Below are 20,851 nucleotides of genomic sequence, written 5' to 3'. Positions count from 1 at the left end.
AGGCTGCGTACGCACTGTCCCATTTGTAGCACACAAAAAACTGCAGGTTTCCCTCAATCTGGAATTGTGCCTGTTCATCCTCAAAACTGCTTCTTATAATCTAGATCCTGCTTGTCCGCAAGGGTGGGTGTGGCTACTCGATATGCATTTGGAAAACCTCCTCTTGAGGATATCCATGCCTTTCCCTGCCTGCACATGAATGAAGGAGGAAGCAGTGATTGCATTCCTGGCACACGCCCAACTACAATGTCATTGGGCAGGTGTGGATGAAGCCCCGCCTACACCTGCTTTTGAATGGACATGGAATCCATCTGCCATGAGCTTTTGTTTTCAGAATGAAATCCAGTTTCTCAATAAGAGCTTTTCAGCTAGCACGGCTAGATGGTGTGTAGACTATATAGAAAAGGGCTCAGTTCCTCTTGATTTTAAAATAAAAAAGGTGTGCATGCAGCCTGCATCTATTGTGTTTCTGACCGCTAAAGCAAGAATGGAAGCCACTTTGAACCTTCCACTCTCAAGCATCAAAATGACTTTGACCATCTCTGCTGGAAAACAGGACTCCTTGGTGACGCATCTATGTCTGCAACACACAAAGTGATGGTGCAGATGAAACTAAAATTTTACTCTCAGTTTAAAGACTGTCTCAAGGCAAATCTAAAAAAATGTAGTATAAACACTGACAACTAGGAAACACTGGCCTGCGAGCGCTCCAGTTGGAGAACAGCCTTTACCAAAGACACTCGAACTCAAAACACATGGGAGAAATGTGCTAAGAGGAAGGCACACTTGGCAAATCCACACCATGATCAACTCCCGCCTGGAAACCAATGTCCCCACTGTGGAAGGACGTGTGGATCCAGAATTGGCCTCCACAGTCACTTACGGACTCATTGTTAAAACCGTGTTTATGGAAGACAATCTTACTCGGCTACGAGTGATTGCCAAAGAAGCAGCAGGTGAAACTAACATGGATTCTGGAGAGAATACCAAGTGCTCATTTTCAAAGCAAGCTGATCGCTCTGTTCAGCCCAATGCTGAATGGCAAAGGAGGCCTTAAAGCTAAGCTATGATGTCCAGGACCAGAAAGATTTTCTGTTGGGTTGTTTTTTTAACCTAGACTGCACCTGAAGGCTTATAGTCTCCAATGCAAATCAAAACACAAATTTAACCATCTTTGTGCTGGAGTGGAGAACTAAGGGGGGGGGAGCACAATCTTGACCATTCACTAATGATGACGCATGTGCAAATGGTGCAGCATTAAACAAAAACGGGGAGAAAAAGAGAGTGAATCTGCCATGAACCAACTGGAGCATGGTGTTGACACAAGCCAGGGAGCCAGACACTTGCATATGAGAGAGGTGTAAGGAGCATAGCGTGCGCCACAGGGAGACTGTCATGTTGAGACACATGCAGCAGCAGTGCCTACCAGAAACTGCTTTCAATGATTTTGTGGTCATTTTAAGAAAGGCCTCGGCATTTTCAGGGATTTCTACATCTGAAAAAAGAACAACATCACCAATTGCCTCGCCGGACAAAAGAGGCTGTGAGCGCACACACCCATAACTACCCACCCCACAGGACAGAAACATAAGAGCAGCCCCTGACAGATCCAGTCAAAAGTTTGCATAGCCTGGCATTGCATTTGCAACAGCTGGAAAGACTCTGGCAAATGCATAAGGAGAGTACAGTGGTACCTCGGGATGCGAACGGGATCCGTTCCGGAGCCCCGTTCGCATCCTGAACGGAACGCAAGACACGATGGCGCATCTGCACGTGCACAGGTCACGTTTTGCCACTTCTGCACATGTGTATGATGTCATTTTGAGCGTCTGCGCATGCGCGAGCGGTGAAACCCGGAAGTAACGTGCTCCGTTACTTCCAGGTTGCCGCGGAGCGCAACTCGAACGCACTCAACCCGAAGCACGTTCAACTTGAGGTATGACTATATTAAGGCAACAGCCCCCCACCTGCTGCTAAACTCTACCCCCCCACCAAAGTACCTGTAATTTAGTGGTATACTGTTTTTTAATATTGAGATTTTCCTGTAGTTATTGTGGTTCAGCAGACCTCCCTATATCATTCTGCTTAGCAGCTGACTTTCCCTAGCAGCTGGGATGGGCCAGAACAGGGAAAGCCAGCCAGTAAGAAAAGAGATGATGAGAGGTAGGTTGGAACAGCCAGCCATTGGCTCCTCCTTCACTGTGCAGATGACTTGTGTCCCTCTCAAACTTCTGCTGCCATTACACAGGGGCTGGGGGGGGCGGTCTTCAGAAAACCAGGCTATGGTGGGAGACAGCCACAAGACTGCCCTGATCCTCCACAGGTCCAGCTCCAGAACTGTGGGGCAGAGCTCACATGGTGATATATGTACAAAGCTATTCAAAGTACAGTCATACGTCGGGTTACAGACACTTCAGGTTGCGTTTTTTTCAGGTTACGGATGCTCTGAAACCCGGAAGTACCAGAACTGGTTACTTCTGGGTTTCGGAGGTCGTGCATGCACAGAAGTGCTAAGTTGCGCTTTGAGCATGCGCATAAGTGCCGAATCGCAACCTGTGTGTGCGCAGACGCGCCACTGCGGGTTGCAAACGCTACGAGTTGAGAACGTGGATCCTGCATTTCTAGCTGCATGCAAAGAACCCTGCTGTAAGTAGCACAGAACATTAGCTTCTGCACCATGTTAGCCTGCTGGAATAGCTCAGTTGGTAAAAGAAGAGACTCAGGGTTGTGGGTTTGAGCCCCATGCTGGGTGAAAGATTCCTGCACTGTAGGGGGTTGGACTAGATGACCCTGGGGTCCCTTCCAATTCTACAATTCTATGATATGAGGATGGGGTCTTGCTTCTGAATGCTCCCTTCCCGCATAACAAGCTCCCGGCATTAGGTCAGCCAGCACATCAAAGAGGGTAATGCTAAGCCTTTCGCTCCAATGTACTAGTTTTCTACGTGAAGGTTTTGGTTTTTAGCAAAATAGCTCAGACTATTTCTCCATGTAGTCCAGAATGGTCTACTCTGACTGGCGGTGACTCTCGGGGTCTCAAGGAACAAGCCTCTTAACTGGCAGCTGAATCTGGGACCCTCGCCAAGCAAAGTATGCGCTGTACAGCTGAACTATGGCTACTCTATAAATATATACACCGTATTGGCCTGAATATAAGTCTCACTTTTTTTTCCAAATTCTGACCGTGAAAAGTTAAAGTGCAGCTTAAATTCACAACCTTACAAAAATTGGCTTTTACGATATCGCTGCTGAAACAGACATATGGTAAAACGGAATGGGTGTGAGCGCCTGTGGAATTTTAAGGGAGATGCTTATATTCGGGTATTATCTTTTTTTCTCTCTCCCCCCCCCCATGAATTTTAAAGGTGCGGCTTATATTCGGGTCAGCTTATATTCGGGCCAATACGGTAATACTCATCCTGCACCTATCTTAGAGTGAAGGGACACAGGCCAGAATTCTCCCACCTGTACACGAAGGGCATCAATGAATCTTGCAAGAGATGGGAAAAGCTCTTGTGCAGACATGCCTTTGAATGGTTGCATTGCTAGCAGTTCAATACTTAAAAAGCTGGGCCACGGGGTTTTTGCATGGGTGCCAAGGTTACGTTTCCTTGCTTAAATGGGAAGAACTGCTAGGATGGACTCACCTGACAGATCACTGTAATACTGTTCTTCTTCCTCATCTTGTGGACCGGAGTCTCCGACGTCCCCGGTGTGATCCCACTCCAACGGGATGGAGTCCACGCTGACGGGCGTCTCGCAGCCCGACCTCTCGTGACCCACTGCAGGGGGCACGAGGTGGCAGAGGGACTGCTGGGGCGCCAGCACTTCCTGAATGCCCTTTCGGCACCAGGGGTCGCTCTGCATCCCCCTTGCATCTTCCATGTCAGCCTCGCTTTCGGAGGTCTCCTTTTCATCTTCCAGTCCCTAAAATGGAAGTGTTATCACTGAGCAAAATTACTGACACGACTTCTGACTAATATCAGCGTATCCTGCCCCAAATGCACTTGCCTTACTTACAAGAACATTGGAATTTGCCTTATACCAAGCCAGACCTTTGCTCTATCTAGCTCAGTATTGTCAGGCCTTTGGTCCATCTAGCTCAGTTTTGCCTACACAGGCTGGCAGCAGCTCTCCAGGGTTTCAGGCAGGGGCATCTGTTGGGAATCTGAACCTGAAACAGTTCTAAACCTGAAGCACCACTTTAGCTAATGGGGCCTTCCGCTGCCACTGCGCGATTTCTGTTCTCATCCTGAAGCAAAGTTCTTAACCGGAGGTACTATTTCTGGGTTAGTGGAGTCTGTAACCTGAAGCGTCTGGAACCTGAAGCATATGTAACTCAAGGTAGCACTGTAGGTCTATTCCACCTCTTGCATGCAAGGAAATGGAAAGGTAAAGGGACCCCTGACCATTAGGTCCAGTCATGGCCGACTCTGGGGTTGCGGCGCTCATCTCGCTTTACTGGCCGAGGGAGCCGGTGTACAGCTTCCGGGTCATGTGGCCAGCATGACTAAGCCGCTTCTGGCGAACCAGAGCAGCGCACGGAAACGCTGTTTACCTTCCCGCCAGAGTGGTACCTATTTATCTACTTGCACTTTGACGTGCTTTCGAACTGCTAGGTTGGCAGGAGCAGGGACCAAGCGACGGGAGCTCACCCCGTTGCAGGGATTCGAACCGCCGACCTTCTGATCAGCAAGTCCTAGGCTCTGTAGTTTAACCCACAGCGCCACCCAATGCAATCTTAATAGCTCTTACCGGGGGCCAGGATGCCAGTCTATGTTGGAATCGGGAGACACGGCCAAACACGTCCTGGTAGTATCTGTGGACTTCTTGCAGCTCCTCTTCAATCACAACAGCATCTGAAGGCTCGCTTTTCTGAATCAGGTGCTTCCCAGACATAGTAAGCTCATGGATCTTGTCGGTGTTTAGCAATATTTCCTGCTGGAAACACTGTTTGGAAGACAAGCAAGGATGCTTCCTAAGTACAGCATTGCTCATCAAGTTAATTCCCCTTTTGGATAGGGAATGTTTCACCCCTCTCCCTGAGGCCTGGATTCTTAATCCAATTCCTCATATATACAGTCAGTGTGTTTTGGGGGGCACGGGAATGGGGTGCTGTGCTGCTGGTCATAACTTGATAATAGTCTTGTGGGTGCCAACACAACCCAAAAAAATGGGGAGGGGAGAGATTTTGCCAGTGAGAACCATGATACACACAAAAAACCACTGTATACAGTGGTTGCTGGAACCTCCCACAAGTTGGGACCGAGAAGAATGGTTGGTCCCCATTGGAGATGAGAGACATCCAAGTTCAGAGGATAAGCACTCCAATAAATAAATAAACCAAGGTAGCTTTGCTTCCACTCCTTCTTTTGGGATGGCAGGAAGCTTAAAGGGCTTGCAGCAATTTTCTCAGGGATATACTGTATTTTTCGCCCTAGAGGGCGCACCAGCCCATAGGGCGCACCTAGTTTTCAGGGGGGGGAAAAAAATGATTTCCCCCCCCAGCTCTGGGAGCAGTGGACAGGCTACTCCAAGACCTTCTCCCTGCTTTTGCGGGAGGTGCACGCGCGACTCCTGCAGGCTTTTCGACCAGGAGGGAGAAGGGACTGAAATGGCCAGTCAGTCCCTTCTCCCTCCTTGGGGAAAAGCCCCCAAGAGCCCCAAGAATTCCCCCACCTCATAGAAAAGCCCGCAGAAGCTGCGCACCCTTTAAAGAGCGTGCGGCTCTTGCGGGCTTTTCGACCCAGCTTGTGGGGCTGGCGATGGGGGGAAGCGCTGCTTTCCCCCACCGCCAGCCTCAAAGCAGGGTCGGGGAGTAGCGGGAGGGCGTCGCGCGCCTTCCCGCTGCCCCCCCCAGCTTGTGGGGCTGGCGGTGGGGGGGAGTGCTGCTTTCCCCCACCGCCAGCCTCAAAGAGCAGACTCTCCTGGCTTCAGCGAAAGCAACACGAAGCCTCTGGAGCGCAGGCTTCGGAGGCTTCGCGTTGCTATCGCTGAAGCCAAGGAGCCTGCATTCGCCCCATAGGACGCACACACATTTCCCCTTCATTTTTGGAGGGGGGAAAGTGCATCCTATAGGGCGAAAAATACGGTACTGTATATCCAAACAGGAGACAGGCAGATATTATAGGACTGAGGGGCGGTGTGGAACTCAGCTCGTTTCTCATAGCAATACCCACAGCAATACCCACATTTAGCAATACCCACATTTAGCTGCCGCATTTTCTCATCCAGGTTGCTCTCTGAGAAGTGTTCCACGTTGGTCAGCTGCAGGTCCATTTCGGTCAGCCACACCAGGATGCTGTCCTTCGTCCCCACAAACTCTTCCCATTGATTGGTAAAGTGCTAAAGGAAATCAGGGAAAGCAAATACGTCGACGCGACAGTTGGCACATAGCAAAACTGCTGCTTGTTTGCCAGACGGAGGCGTACAAGGCGCCACCCAACCGCCTTAGGGGCTCCACTCCAGATTTGTGTAGGGCTTACTTCCTTTAGCCATTTCTTCTCCTAAATATGACCTGCAAGGCAGCGGGTGTGGACTGCTCCTCAGGGTTTACTCCCAAAGCCTTTCTGAGTACAGCCAAAAGACAGAGGAGATTTAAGACAGAGTTTTCCTTCTCCTAGATGGGACACCCTTCCCAGGTTGAGAAGTCCCACCTGCCCCTCACTGCCCTCTACAGCACGTACAGAAACCGCTTTCTTGACTGTTGGACGCACTATTGGTCTCATCCGCTCAACCCACACCGAGGGTTTGAGACCCACTGGCTACCCTCACCTGAAACCTGACAGCCGTGGCATAGGCGGCCTGTGGTTACCTTGAGTCTCCTGAGAATTGCCGTCACGCGTTTCTGGAGGTTATCCCAGTCTTGGTTGCCCTTGTGGACCATCTGCTTCAGCTTGCTGGCTGAATCAGTGCGATTCTCCCGGGCCAAACGCCGGTACTGTTTATTGATCAGCTCCAGCTGCGTCAGTCGCTCGTGGATTTGTCGCTGAAATGCCTGAGGTGGAAAAAGCAGCCCTTTGTTTTCTTACGAGCAGCCTCATACCTGGCATCGCTCAGGAAGAAACGAATTCTAGGGGGAAAACAACAACAGAAAGCGGATGTTTACCTCAAATTTCTTCAAGTCCTCCTTGGCATTGGTGTACGAAACCTCCGAAGAGTTTGGATACGCCGCTGTCCTCTCGGCTGTCTTCAGCCAGTCCTCAAAGCGAGAGTAGTCCTCCAGGAACTTTTGCCAAAGTTGCCATGTTTCCTCAATCCTAAAGGGGAAACAAGCAGCAACAGCAGCATTTTTCCCCAGTGTACTTCATGTGGAAAAACCACCAGCCTTCTGGAACCTTCTGGAACACAGCCTGCCCAATTCCCCTTCCCCTCACAGCTCACCCAAACCACCTGCCTCTGGCAACTGGTGAGGTGGCATGGGTGAAGCTCTGGTGGTCTTCTGTGTTCCCAACACCACAGGCCACCGTCACTTAGCAAGAGGGAGAGGGGTGAGAAGCAGGGAGTGTGGTGCATAGTGGCAGAGTCATTTCACCATTCTAGCTGCCAGCCAAGCTCCCTGTGCTTCACCCCTGCAGTAAATGCCAGCGACCCACATCACTGGGAGGTGATTTCTCCCCTTTGCTCTGCCCCCCACTGATGAGAGAAGGAAGAGTGCATTTTGAAAGGCAGGCTTTCCCCCTCTCACCTCCCACAGCAGCAGCAGTTGGGGGGGGATGGTAGCTGTGCAAACTACATCAATTACAGCGTGACAACATCATTGCAATTTTATTCTATGGTTAAGATATACGTGGTCCATATATTTTCAAGCAAGTTGTTGCAATACAGATAGCTTTAAAAGAGTATTAGACGAAATCACAGAGGATAAGCTATCAATGTCTACAAGCTGGGCATGTTCTACAATATGCTTCTGAATGGCAGTTGCTGGGAATCACAAACAGGGAGAGCGCTGTCACAATCAGGTCCTGCTTGTGGGCTTCCTGTTGGATCCTCTGGTGGACCACTGTGGGAACAGGTTGCTAGTCTACATGGGTGATTGGCCTGATCAAGTAGGACTCTTTGCACACGTGCCTTTAAAAGAAAGGAAAGCTAAGATTCTGAATTCTGGCCCTGAGACGACATCCTGCGCTTCTTCTGTGTTCTCATAGCACCAAACCACACACAGAGTCCTGATCGCGGAACATAGGATGCTGTCTCATACAAGGTCAGGCAATTTGCCCATCTAACCCAATACTGCCAAAGGGCAAGGGCTCTTCAGGGTGACAAGCAGTGGTCTTTCCCATAATTTGCTTCTGAGATTCTTTAGCTGGAGATGCCAGGAATTTAGTTGGGGACCTCTTGTTTATCCATATTGCTTGCTCTGACCCAGTAGCAGGGTCTCGTGCTGAAAGAGACCACTTCCATCAACTGCCATGTCAGGGACGGGGAACCTGCAGCCTTTAGGAATTTGTTGCCCTTCAAATCCCATCACACACCCCCAGACAGCACAGCCAACTGTATGAGGGAAGTTCAGCAACTTCTGTAGGGCCACATATTCCCCATCTCTGGCAATACAGCCATGCCTTGAGTTGAATGTGCTTCAGGTTGAGCGCTTTTGGGTTGCGCTCTGCAGCAACCCGGAAGTAATGGAGCGCGTTACTTCCGGGTTTCGCCGCTCGCACATGCGCAGACGCTCAAAATGACGTCACGCTCATGCACGTAAGCAGCAAAACGCAACCCGCGCAGACGCACCATCGCGTCTTACATTCCATTCAGGATGCAAACGGGGCTCTGGAACGGATCCCGTTCGCATCCCGAGGTACCACTGTACTTGACCCTGTTAGCTAGACCCTTCTACTTCTGATCTCTTCTCATGCAACCACATCCTTTTTAGGAATGATTCCTTGGGCCTTTTGATAATGGTGAACGTTAAACCAGAAAACTAAATAAAATGTTAATTTAAAACAGGGGTCAGCAAACTTTTTTAGGAGGGGACCAGTCCACTGTCCCTCAGACCTTGAGGGCAGACTATACTTTGAAAAAAAATATGAACAAATTCCTATGCCCCACAAATATCCCAGAGGTGCATTTTAAATAAAAGGACACATTCTACTCATGTAAAAACATGCTGATTCCCGGACTGTCTGTGCGCCAGATTTAGAAGGCGATTGGACCGGTTCTGGCCCCCAGGCCTTAGTTTGCCTACCCATGATTTAAAACAACAAACATTGCCCCCCCAGAAAAGAGTGGGAGAAGTGCCTCTCACTTCATCCGCCTCTCCATAGACATGGCACAGATGTTTCTCCACCGGCGGTCCAAACTTCTTGTGGTCTGCTGGATGGAATCGCATTCAGTCTGGTTGGCACAGGCATCAGAATCATTCAGCAAGACCTCGCAGATGCAGAAGACAGAATCGACATCAGGGCTGTGCTGGTCAATGTCCCTCTGCAAATCCTATAACCACGAACAAAAAAATAATAATCTTTGGTTCTATGTAATAGTGTCCTCTTCAAATAATTCCACTTTAACACTAAGACGTCACTTCATTTGACCAGTGGGTGGTTCCCATGTCGTATTGTACACTGCTTAGATAAATGTTAAGCAGTCAAGATTTTTCAACTAAAATAGAATAAATGAACACAGAAATAAACGAACAAAGCCTCAAGACAGTCCTTTGCCCATCTCTTTCATGTTCTCTGTTTTGCTCCATCTTACCTGCTGCTCTGCAAGTCTCTTCTTTATCTCCTGATCATCGCAGGTGTCATAAACAACAGGCTTCGAAAGCTCGGATTCAATGCGTGCCAGCCAGGTGCGGAGATTACTCATGTTTTTGTTGAGCAGCTGTATGAAAGAAAAGGTCTCCTTCAGCTTCTTCACCCTGCGATTGGGGAGACAAAGGGCAGAAAGAATGTGAGAAGGTTGTAAAACAAGGCCAACTGATGATACGCATGCACCTTCCATCACATACTGGCAAAACCAGGTTGCATAGTTAAAGAGTACTTGCCAATCTTGAACAGCAACCCCCTTCCCCATCAGACCTTTTTGCAATAAGGAAACTAACAAGAAAATGAACTGGAAAGCGTAAGATAACATTTCCTTCAGCAATGCTGTATAACCTCCTCACATACAAAACAGAATGCATGCTCAATGAATTGTGGATGCTTAATAATAATAATAATGATAATTTTTTTTATTTATGTGCCACACATCTGACTGGGTTGCCCCAACAAAATCTTTAAAACACAGTAAAACATGCACCATTAACAAAAATTTTGAACAGGGCTGCCTTCAGATGTCTAGTTGTTTATCTGTTTGGCCTCTGATGAAAGGGTATTCTACAGCGCAGGCACCACTAACACGAAGGCCTTCTGCCTGGTTCCCTGTAGCTTCACATCTCGCAGTAAGGGAACCACAAGAAGGCCCTCGGAGCTGGACCTCTAACCTCCCTGCACTCTGTGCAAATGAATCAGGGTGAGTGCTGAGTAAATGGAATGTCTGGAAGCAATCTGAGATACACTGGATGCATAAAGGCCACCAGGAAGAACGAGTACTGTTCACATGGCGCCAATAATGCTCATGGCATTCTGCAGTTTCAACGTAATAATAATAATAATAATAAATTTTATTTATATCCCGCCCTCCCCAGCCGAAGCTGGGCTCAGGGCGGCTAACAACAATCAAACAAAACTTAGTGGAAGTGCTGTAGCTCGTTGCAAGAGCGTCGCATGCAGATGGTCCCTAGTTCAAACCACGACATATTTGGGTAGGGTTAGGAATGTCCCTAGTCTGAAACTCTTAGAGAGCAACTGTTGTTGCTGAGCTTAGATGGACCCATGGTCTGACTCAGTATAAGGGAGCTTCTGATGCAGTTACGTTCTTAAAGACAAGTCTCATTCCTAAGAAGCTTACAACCTAAATTCTGATGGAGGGGTCACAGCAAAGTGATGGAAGGGGAGAGAGGAAAAGGAGACACGAAAGGGTGACCACAAAAAATATTCATATACTATAAGGCCTCGGTCCAGTATACCTGAAGGAGCGTCTCCACCCCCATCGTTCTGAATGGACACTGAGGTCCAGTGCCGAGGGCCTTCTGGCGGTTCCCTCACTGCGAGAAGCCAAGTTACAGGGAACCAGGCAGAGGGCTTTTTCGATAGTGGCACCTGCCCTGTGGAACGCCCTCCCACCAGATGTCAAAGAGAACAACAACTACCAGACTTTCAGAAGACATCTGAAGGCAGCCCTATTTAGGGAAGCTTTTAATGTTTAATAGACTATTGTATTTTAATATTTTGTTGGAAGCCGCCCAGAATGGCTGGGGAAACTCAGCCAGATGGGCGGGGTATAAATTATTATTATTATTATTATTATTATTATTATTATTATTATTATTATTATTATTATTATTATTATACCACCATGTATATTCTGCAATATCAGAGTGGCATACAGCAACAGAACATAAAACATAATTGCAAACAATCCCAAACTATCATTACAATGACTGGCCAGTTCAAAAAAAAAGGGAAAAAAGAAGAAGAGCTTAAAACAGTGGTATAGGCCTGTTGGCATTAAAAAAAAAATTCAAGAGATATGTGGAAGTCAAAAGTGAGGGAGCCGGCTGAATCTCTGCTGGAAGAGTGTTGGAATGATGCCACTATATATGCCTGATTTCTAGAAGAGGCCAATCCCGTCTATGTAATGCAGAGGGCAATGAATAGCGCTCAGGTAGTCCTTGTTGTATCCTGGCCCCAAAGCTGTTCAGGGGTTTGTGTATCAACACAAGAACCTCAAGGGCAAATGTTTGCAGGGTAGGACTCGAACCACTGACTTCAAGTTACAAGAGATGAGATTCTGACTAAACATCAGGAAGAGATCTCTGGACAGTAAGAGCTGTTCAACAGTGGAATGGTCTACCTTGGGAGGTTGTGGAATCTCCTTCCTAGGTGATTTGTAAGCAGAGGTTGGACGGCCACCTGTCATGGATGCTTTAGCTGAGATTCCTGCATTGCAGGGGGTTGGACTAGATGACCCTCGGGATCCCTTCCAGCATATGATTCTACGAAGCCATATTTGCAACATAATCCTATGCACGTTTATGCAAGCTGGACCATAAAGAAGGCTGATCGCCAAAGAATGGATGCTTTTGAATTCTGGTGCTGGAGGAGACTCTTGAGAGTCCCATGGACTGCAAGAAGAACAAACCTCTCCATTCCGAAGGAAATCAGCCCTGAGTGCTCACTGGAAGAACGGATCCTGAAGCTGAACCTCCAATACCTTGGCCACCTCATGAGAAGAGAAGACTCTCTGGAAAAGACCCTGATGTTGGGAAAGATGGAGGGCACAAGGAGAAGGGGATGACAGAGGACGAGATGGTTGGACAGTGTTCTCGAAGCTACCAGCATGAGTTTGACCAAACTGCGGGAGGCAGTGGAAGACAGGAGTGCCTGGCGTGCTCTGCTCCAGGGGGTCATGAAGAGTCAGACACGACTAAATGACTAAACAACAAAGTGTGCATCGGAATGCAGCCTAGGGTTGCAGATGCAGCAGCTATGGGTAGGAATACCTAGCTCTCTGAACACCTAGTGGGGACCACACCCCCCCTGCCTTGCCCCACTGGCATGGGTTACAAAGGAGGAGATGCAAGCCAAATCTTAGGATGCAGACTTTGCAATAAATGCTGCAGAGTCCAAATACCACCGTGTAGGAGTTTGTTGCAGATGAAATTGCTTCATTAGCTCCAAAGGAGCCCCCAAAAGCGAGAACCAGCATGGTGTCTACAGATTTACTCCCCGCCCTCGTCCCCCGCTTACTTTTATAATGCTAAATACCTTTGCAGCCAAGTCGGCCTAATTAACTAATTTGTCACAATATGCCATTTGTGGTTCCATCAGGCCAGCCGTCCCTTCTCTAAACGTAAAATGTAAAAACGGAAGAAAAACAAACATGGCATGTTGGAGGACCGGTTTCAGAAAGGCAAGAACATTGAAGCGCAATGTTTCTCAGCGACTGGCTGTACGGTCCCTAAAGCATCCTCTTCCAGCCAGACCCGGGGAACAAGCCTAAGACAAATACAGGTTCCAAAATCTGACTCAGGTTCCCTTAAACTGGTCCTATATTGGGGGGGGGTAGTAGACCCCCTTTGTGTGGGACAGGCACAATGGAGGGATATAAGGACCCCGGTGTTTGGCCCCTGCTGGTTTGGGTCTCTCCAGTGCCAGTCCAACATTTTAAGCCCTGGTTATTTTTTTGCAATAGACCTGTCGTAGCCGCTGGAGAGAGAGGTCTGAACGACTACCTTGCAAATCAGATTGGAGCTGACATGGTAGCAGAACATCAAACAACGAAGACTGCACTGTGCCTTTTCCAATTGTGCATATATATTTTTTTAAAAATCCTATCTGTCAGTGCTGACACTAAAACGTAAAAAACCCCAAATACCTGCATTTTTCTTTTAATAGGACGATAGAATAAAAATTAAGTGAAAGGAAATGCATGTTTATTTCGGTGTAAACATCATCCTAGGCAGGTGGTAAATATACAATTTAGGTTTGATAAATAGGGGGTGAAATTAAAACACCAATGTTAATCACCGGAACAGAGCATAATTGCGTCTCTGATCTTGAAAGATACGACTGGCGAATTGGATCCGAAGACTATACAGACAGGTTTAGAAGGTACAGATCTCTAGAAAGCAGGCCCTATTTTTATTTTTTTAATTAAGAGGTAAGGTTAATGTGTTTCCGTAGTGCCTACACGGGCGACGTCCCTCTCCTGCCTTTGTGTGGATGGACCCCACTAAGAACATTAATTATGAAATGCAACGAAAAGGAGAGCTTTAGGTATAAAGCAGAAAATAACCAGAAGCATCGGATACACGTTCCATTCATTTACCCCCCATGGCACACTAATCTCCTCCTCCAAATGGCCGGGTGCGGAGAGCAAACAGTTAATTTTAACAAAGGGGGCGGGCGAGGGATGCCCCTAAATGCCATTTATCCTCCTTGCTAACTGCCTCCACAATCCCCCTCCTCGGTCCTTTCTGTCAAAGGCAAAGTGCACACACACATCTCCCATCCATCCTGGGAAGGACAGAGCCCCTCCCCCCCTGCCTTGCAGGCAGCGACCGCACACCAGAGACACGCGTCTCTTGTTCTTACTGGACCCTTCCGAGTACCAAAAATGCACTTACTGTTTATAAGGGAAAACCATTCCTCAGCTTATCAGTCCAAAGCTGCAGGGATAGCATCCGACTGAGCTGAGCACTAGGGGAAGAGGAAACCCCTCCCTCTCTTCCGCGATTGCCCTATTTAACATCGATGCCTTAATATCTCCCATCGAGAGAAAGAGAGACGAGAGCGAGAGAGAGAGAAAGAGAACACAGACCTTTCCCTTCCTCCTCCTCCTCCTCCAAGCCCCCGGGGCAGAGCGTCGGAGCCTGTGCACACTCGCACATGCACACTGTATCACGCTGCTGAAGGGTGAATACCACCCTGGCTCCTCGTTTGGACCTCCCGAAGCCGCCATGCCACTCCTTTCAAAAGTTTGCTACCCACATACGGAAAACCCCTTCGAAAACAGGTGGAGGTCTTTCAGGATTTGATGAGGCCAAGCGATTGAGATGTAATATCTCTTAGAGAAATGAGACACCCACAGACACCCACACCCCACGGGTTTTGAAAACTGGCCGATGAAAACCAAGGAAATAATCAAACTGCGTAATGATCTGCTGAAGACATGGGAGACCACCAAGGAAGATCGATATTTCTTTGTCGCTTCTCACCATGTCCATCTATTCTGCACACACACACACACAATCAAAATTTGTGAGCCTGAGATAAGGACATGTCAACCACTTGATGGAGAGTTGCGATTCACATAGACTTGCAACCAGCTGGTCATAGAATTGCAGAATTGGAAGGGACTCTGAGGATCATCTAGTCCAACCCAGGATTATCTAGTCCAATGCAGGAATCTTTTGCCCAACAAGGGGCTCAAACCCACAACCCTGAGATGAAGAGTCTCAGGTGGAATCTACAAATGTATGAAAAATGTTCTGAAAATGCCTTTTTTAAAAAACACATCGAATTTTCCATAAGGTTTCCCCATCCCCATCTAGGGTCACATTGCATATTACACTTAAAACACACTTAAAATGTTTTATTTGCAGCTGTATAGCTGAGTCCTCATGCTCTTCCGACTGAGCTATCCTCTTGTGCTGGGAGATATTAAAACAGCACCATGCTACTATTTCACTATCTCTCATTTGATCAAATGGCAGGATCTGGTTGCCATCCATACAGACTGCAAATCAGTCCGTTCCAGCTTCGTGCAGTTTAATGAACTCGCTTAAAATGCCATTCTTATTAAATTGAGCACCCAACAAGGCAGGGAGGCAAAAACTGGAATCTTGGGGAACGTAAGTATTTCTTTAAAAATCACCCCATACTTTCCATAGGATACAGCAAGAACAATAGTTCCTTTATCTACCCCTTCTGTCCATCCACAGAGTAGCATTCAAAGGAAGTTCTAAAAATCCTTGCTGCATATCATTTAAGTAACCTTCTCCCACTTAAGAACAACAATCTTCTGACCAAACTGCTGTTGGGCCATGCTGTGTGCAGTTGCTACAGACAGCCAAGTGTGTGGCTATTTACAAGCTTAGCATGCCAAGACAGAGCTCCCCCCTACCCCCCCTTGCCCCAGACACCACCTGTTGAATCAGGCACCACCTGTTTTGGCACAGATTTTGTCCAGGTTGCTATTGTTCCAGTTCAGGTGAACTACTACAGAAAACCTAACACAGAGACGATCCTAAAAGGCAAAGGTGCTGCACCATTCTGTCAAAGCTGTCCCTCTCACCATAACTTCCACGTCTCGTTTTGTGTCTGTCTTTTGGGGAACACCCCAGAGTCAGCCACGACTGGACCTAATGGTCAGGGGTCCCTTTACGGGACGCAGGTGGCGCTGTGGGTTAAACCACAGAGCCTAGGACTTGCCGATCAGAAGGTCGGCGGTTCGAATCCCCGCGACGGGGTGAGTTCCAGTTGCTCGGTCCTTCTCCTGCCAACCTAGCAGTTCGAATGCACGTCAAAGTGCAAGTAGATAAATAGGTACCGCTCCAGCGGGAAGGTAAACAGCATTTCTGTCCACTGCTCTGGTTCGCCAGAAGCGGCTTAGTCATGCTGGCCACATGACCCAGAAGCTGTACGCTGGCTCCCTTGGCCAATAAAACAAGATGTGTGTCGTAACCCCAGAGTTGGCCATGACTGGACCTAATAGTCAGGGGTCCCTTTACCTTTGGGGAACAGCCCCGTTGGGTCATACCATCTGGTCCAGTATCTGTTCTCGCTTTGGCCAACCATATGCCCATGGGAAGCTCAAAAGCAGGACATGAGCACCACATCACTCTTCCCACTTGTGAATACCGGCCTCCTTCCTTGGAGGTTTTTAGCAGAGGTTGGATGGTCATTTGTCATGGATGCCAAGCCAGAATTCCCAGAGTAGTTTAACCATCAACCCTTCCCGTGAAACCTTTGGGAATTGTAAATCCACGAGGGCGATAAGGGTCTCCAAATAGCTCTCTGTGCCTTTAACAAACTACACTTCCCAGGGTTCCTTAGGGGGAGGAGCCATTGCTGTTTAAAGTGGTATCACACTTTGCTAAAGGTATTGCAAAGATCGGGCATTAGATCTAGTTCCTGCCTTCCTGGTTCAGTGCTAACGTGCTGCGTAATGCAAGAGGGCAGAATTATAGCATGCAGGCAAGGCTCAAGAAATTAATGCAAATCCAAAGGAGGCTGGAACAGTTGGTTATAGCCCCTTTTAATCTGGTATGCCGTCCCCAGACAGCCCTTCCCCCACGACCTGCGGAAGAATCCCAAACATTGCTGTGTGAAGCAGTCTTTCGGAAGCACCCCAGAAATTCATTTGCATTTATCACAATTAAATGCGAGCAGATGTCTGCATGTTATTCTGTTGCTGCTGCTGCTGCTGCTGTTTTGTTCCCCAGATGCACTGAGTTCCCAGAGCTCTTCCTGGTTAGACGCACAGCGTACTCCAGCTGCTTCCATGCACAGACAAAGCCTCTGAGAGCGGCACAAGCCAAGCGACTAGAGGCACAATGGAAGCGCGAAAAGGCCCCTTGCAACTGGTGCCATATGGCAAAGCCGAGCTTGTCTCCATGAACTATGAGAAGCATGTCAAAGGGCTAAATGGAGAGCTCACCTAATTTGCCCATCTGTCTCAGCCCGCTTATTGGTTTAAGGTGAAGCAAGTTGTTTACTACAGCACTGTTTTGAAAACAGTTTTTGAACTGGTTTTGCTGCCACCAAAATGCATCCACAATAGGTCTGCTCCTATCATTGTGCCATATCATTATGTCTAAATGATATAATTTAGTTTGGTTAACTATAACATTTCGTTATGGAAAAACACACGGAACCCAACCAATCAGCTGGCATTAGTAGACAATCCTGCTAATATTAAATTGTCCGAAATCCGACAAGCAGGTCAGTGTTGACATGTGAGTTCCAACAATCCCAAATCTGTCGAACTTCCAAAAACTCAGACATATGCATAACTGTGGACATGCATGATCACCTAAATGTTAAGGGTGAGTATTCACTTGTGTACCTCCAAAAGGTGGAGAAAGAGATAATATATATTCATGCAGTTTGTCAGTAAATACACATGCCAAGATTCATAGTATTTTGGACATTTACTATAACCAAGACTAGCTTAGGCTGGAATCCTGTGCTTCAGGAAACTTGGTCATTATGACGGCAGCGCCTGATGGGAGCTTTAGTCCAGCAGCTCTGGAGGAACATAGCTTACCCATCCTTGCTAGAGCCACTTGCCTGTGAACGAGCTCCATTGAACTCAATGGGGCTTTTTCCTGAATAAACATACATAGGATTGCCCTTGGATCTGAAGTACCATGAATGGAAGGAGAAAACGTATTAATGAACTTGCACAACTGCTAGCAGAGGACTTCTTGTGATGCATCGCCATAATACATTGGGAATTGTGTTAAAGCATGTGAATCACATTCAAATGAAGAAGAAGAGACAGGCTTCGGCAGAGAAACTCTGATGAGCCATGAAAAGAATACCACAAAAAAAATAAAGCTTGTGGAAAGTCAACTGCAAATGGAAGAACGTCTCTGCACGAAATGATGGCAAAGGCAAACCCATCTCAATCCACTTTAATATACGGATAATTTCAGGGCTTCTGCTCCAAATCCAAACATCTGAATCCTGCTTCAGAAACTGAGGACTAGTCTACCCATGATGCAGAGGCAAATCCAGTTTCAGGTAAGCCTGGGAATGACCATCCCCTGAAACCCTGCAGAGCCACTGCCAATCACTGCAGACAATAGGAATGAGATGGGCAAATTGTTTCACTTGGTAAAAGGCAGCATCCTATATTCCTAAATTCACAGTGGACTATATGCTTAACAGAGAGCTGCTGTCCAGAAACCAATCACACCTCTCTGATTAGGGCACCTGTATGCAATGCATGCATTTGCTGCATCCACACTTCACATTTTATCTAAACATCTAACAAATGTAGTGTATCCTGAGAACTTTGTTGCTGTCTCTGCACGAGTCTTTTGTGAAAATCACCACCACATTCTGCTTCCAATCCCAGCCGAACTCACAAAGAGCACTTACCGTCCTCCAATCACATCAAAGAGATGCTTCCAGCGATCATTAATCTTGTTGAGTTTCTCATCTATTTCAGCGGCTTTGCTCTCGTTGCTAGCCTTGATCAGCTGCTCACCCATTTGCTTCAGAAGAACAAGATTGTTTTCACTAAACAGGCTGATTTCCTCCATGCAGTCCTAACAAATAATAATAAAAATTGCACATGTTATTACAGGCAAAAAGGGAGATTTCTCCATGGAACAAAACAGTAATGGGCAGTGTGATGGGGCACCACCACTCACCAGGCTTTTGTTGGGTGGCTGCTGGATACTGAGAGAGAGGTGGCAGAGAGGTTGATGCAATGCAAAAGCATAGGCAGGGGGGCAGGATTGGCCCTTCCAATGTGTTCGTATGCCAGCCTCACTCTTTGCCTCCTAGTATGCATCAGGGACATGATCAACTAGACATCAGGTGAGCATAACACCATTCACTTTTGGACAAAAGCCACTGGAGTGTGGGCTAATGTTAGGAAAAGGAATCTGGACTTGACAGGGATGTTTGCACTGTGCAAAGATAAACAATGGGATCCACTCCCACTAGGCTTTCTAGAACTTCCCTAGAATTGCCTGGAGGCAATTACCGTATTTTTTGCTCTGTAAGACTCACTTTTTCCCTCCTAAAAAGTAAGGGGAAATGTGTGTGCGTCATATGGAGCGAATGCAGGCTGCACAGCTATCCCAGAAGCCAGAACAGCAAGAGGGATTGCTGCTTTCCCTCTTGCTGTTCTGGCTTCTGAGATTCAGAATATTTTTTTTCTTGTTTTCCTCCTCCAAAAACTAGATGCGTCTTGTGGTCTGGTGCGTCTTATAGAGCGAAAAATACGGTAATCGCAGAAGACTAGAAAACAGCACATTATGGAAAAAGCAGACGGCTCAAATCAGCATGTTTGAAGCCCACAACTGTGGATCAGAATCTTGGGAGTGTTCCCCCCACCCTGGGAACACCCAGTTAAGCATAAAACATGATAAGCCTGCCCTCCTTTTATCTAAAGTACTTGCTGGACTGTTGCTGGGAGTTTGCAAAGCCTGCCTACCTTCTCCAACTTGTCTATCATATCTTCAATGCTGACGTCGGCTGACTGGAGCACCTTGCTTTCCATCTGCACCAGCCAAGCGCAGAGCTCTTTATTCTTTTCGTTGAACACAATCCAGGCATTGAGTCGGTCCTCAATCTCTTGCTTGCGCAAAGAAACCTATGGAAGAGGATGCACACGACAGCGGTCTTTGTTGTATCTCGGGAGGCAGCCAAAACTCAAGACTGAATATACACATCTGTTTCTCTCCCACAATAAAGGATGTCAACAGGCTTGGCTGGAAAAGGTAGACTTCTCAAGCAATCGATTCCTCCACTTTGCTGGAAAATTTTATCTTCCCCATGAATAAAAGGCAACCCAGATTGTTGACAACAATGGGATGTAAAGGTGGTCCAGAAAACACCAGATTTCCTCACACAGAGACACCAGTCCTTTTAGTTGCCAAAATGGGGCACCTTATTAGCAAAATATGAAACTTGAACACGCAAAATATAAAATGTTCCATGCACATGATATCAGCTGAAATGCTAGAGCACAGTTTAGAATAATGTGCATGAGCTTTGCATTCTCCCTCTGGTATAGTTTGTCATCCACCTGGAAGCTCAAACCTTGGTTTGAGTTTAAAAACATGATTAGCACAAGCTAAGCTTTCCCCTGGTGCCTGTGACCTGGTCTGCATGAACCTCAGGCTCAGTTGCTTTCCCTTCCTTTCTCCTTCTCTGATGAAACCGCAAGGAGGATGTTGGCAACTTTCATTTCCATTATCAACTAACCACAGTTTCTTTTTGCACTTGAACTTGGCAAACTGTGGTTAGGACCAACTATGGTTTATTGACATAGCCAACGTCAAACATGATTAATAAATCCTAGCTTTTTTCAATAAACCATTGTGTGTTCCCCCACTCCCATCCCCAGTCAGGGGATGATATAGAGTAGGTGCTGGGAAACATACAATATCCACTATCCTGCATCTTATTCTGACATATTACAGAATCATAGAATCGTAGAGCTGGAAGGGGCACTTGTGTACAGTGGTACCTCAGGTTAAGTACTTAATTTGTTCCGGAGGTCCGTACTTAACCTGAAACTGTTCTTAACCTGAAGCGTATGTAACCTGAGGTACCACTGTACATCT

The 20,851-nt window shown here is 47.3% G+C and overlaps 1 protein-coding gene across 1 annotated transcript in view; it reads right to left on the bottom strand.

Moving 5' to 3' along the window:
• The window catches only part of SYNE2 (spectrin repeat containing nuclear envelope protein 2), a 229,664-nt gene that overhangs the window by 12,111 nt on the left and 196,702 nt on the right, over positions 1–20,851 (bottom strand). The window contains exons 95-104 of the mRNA XM_081213478.1: positions 19,717–19,875; positions 18,651–18,820; positions 9,694–9,856; positions 9,245–9,432; positions 7,109–7,259; positions 6,815–6,997; positions 6,208–6,345; positions 4,756–4,950; positions 3,648–3,927; positions 1,427–1,495 (exon numbers count right to left, since the gene is read on the bottom strand). Coding sequence (XP_081069604.1) covers positions 1,427–1,495; positions 3,648–3,927; positions 4,756–4,950; positions 6,208–6,345; positions 6,815–6,997; positions 7,109–7,259; positions 9,245–9,432; positions 9,694–9,856; positions 18,651–18,820; positions 19,717–19,875 — 1,696 coding nt within the window. The remainder of the gene's footprint in view (positions 1–1,426; positions 1,496–3,647; positions 3,928–4,755; positions 4,951–6,207; positions 6,346–6,814; positions 6,998–7,108; positions 7,260–9,244; positions 9,433–9,693; positions 9,857–18,650; positions 18,821–19,716; positions 19,876–20,851) is intronic.

The sequence above is a fragment of the Podarcis bocagei genome, assembly GCF_964188305.1.
Source record: "Podarcis bocagei genome assembly, chromosome: 1".
In the NCBI taxonomy this organism is placed as follows: Eukaryota; Metazoa; Chordata; class Lepidosauria; order Squamata; family Lacertidae; genus Podarcis; species Podarcis bocagei.
This window is presented reverse-complemented; position numbering and strand designations above follow the sequence as displayed.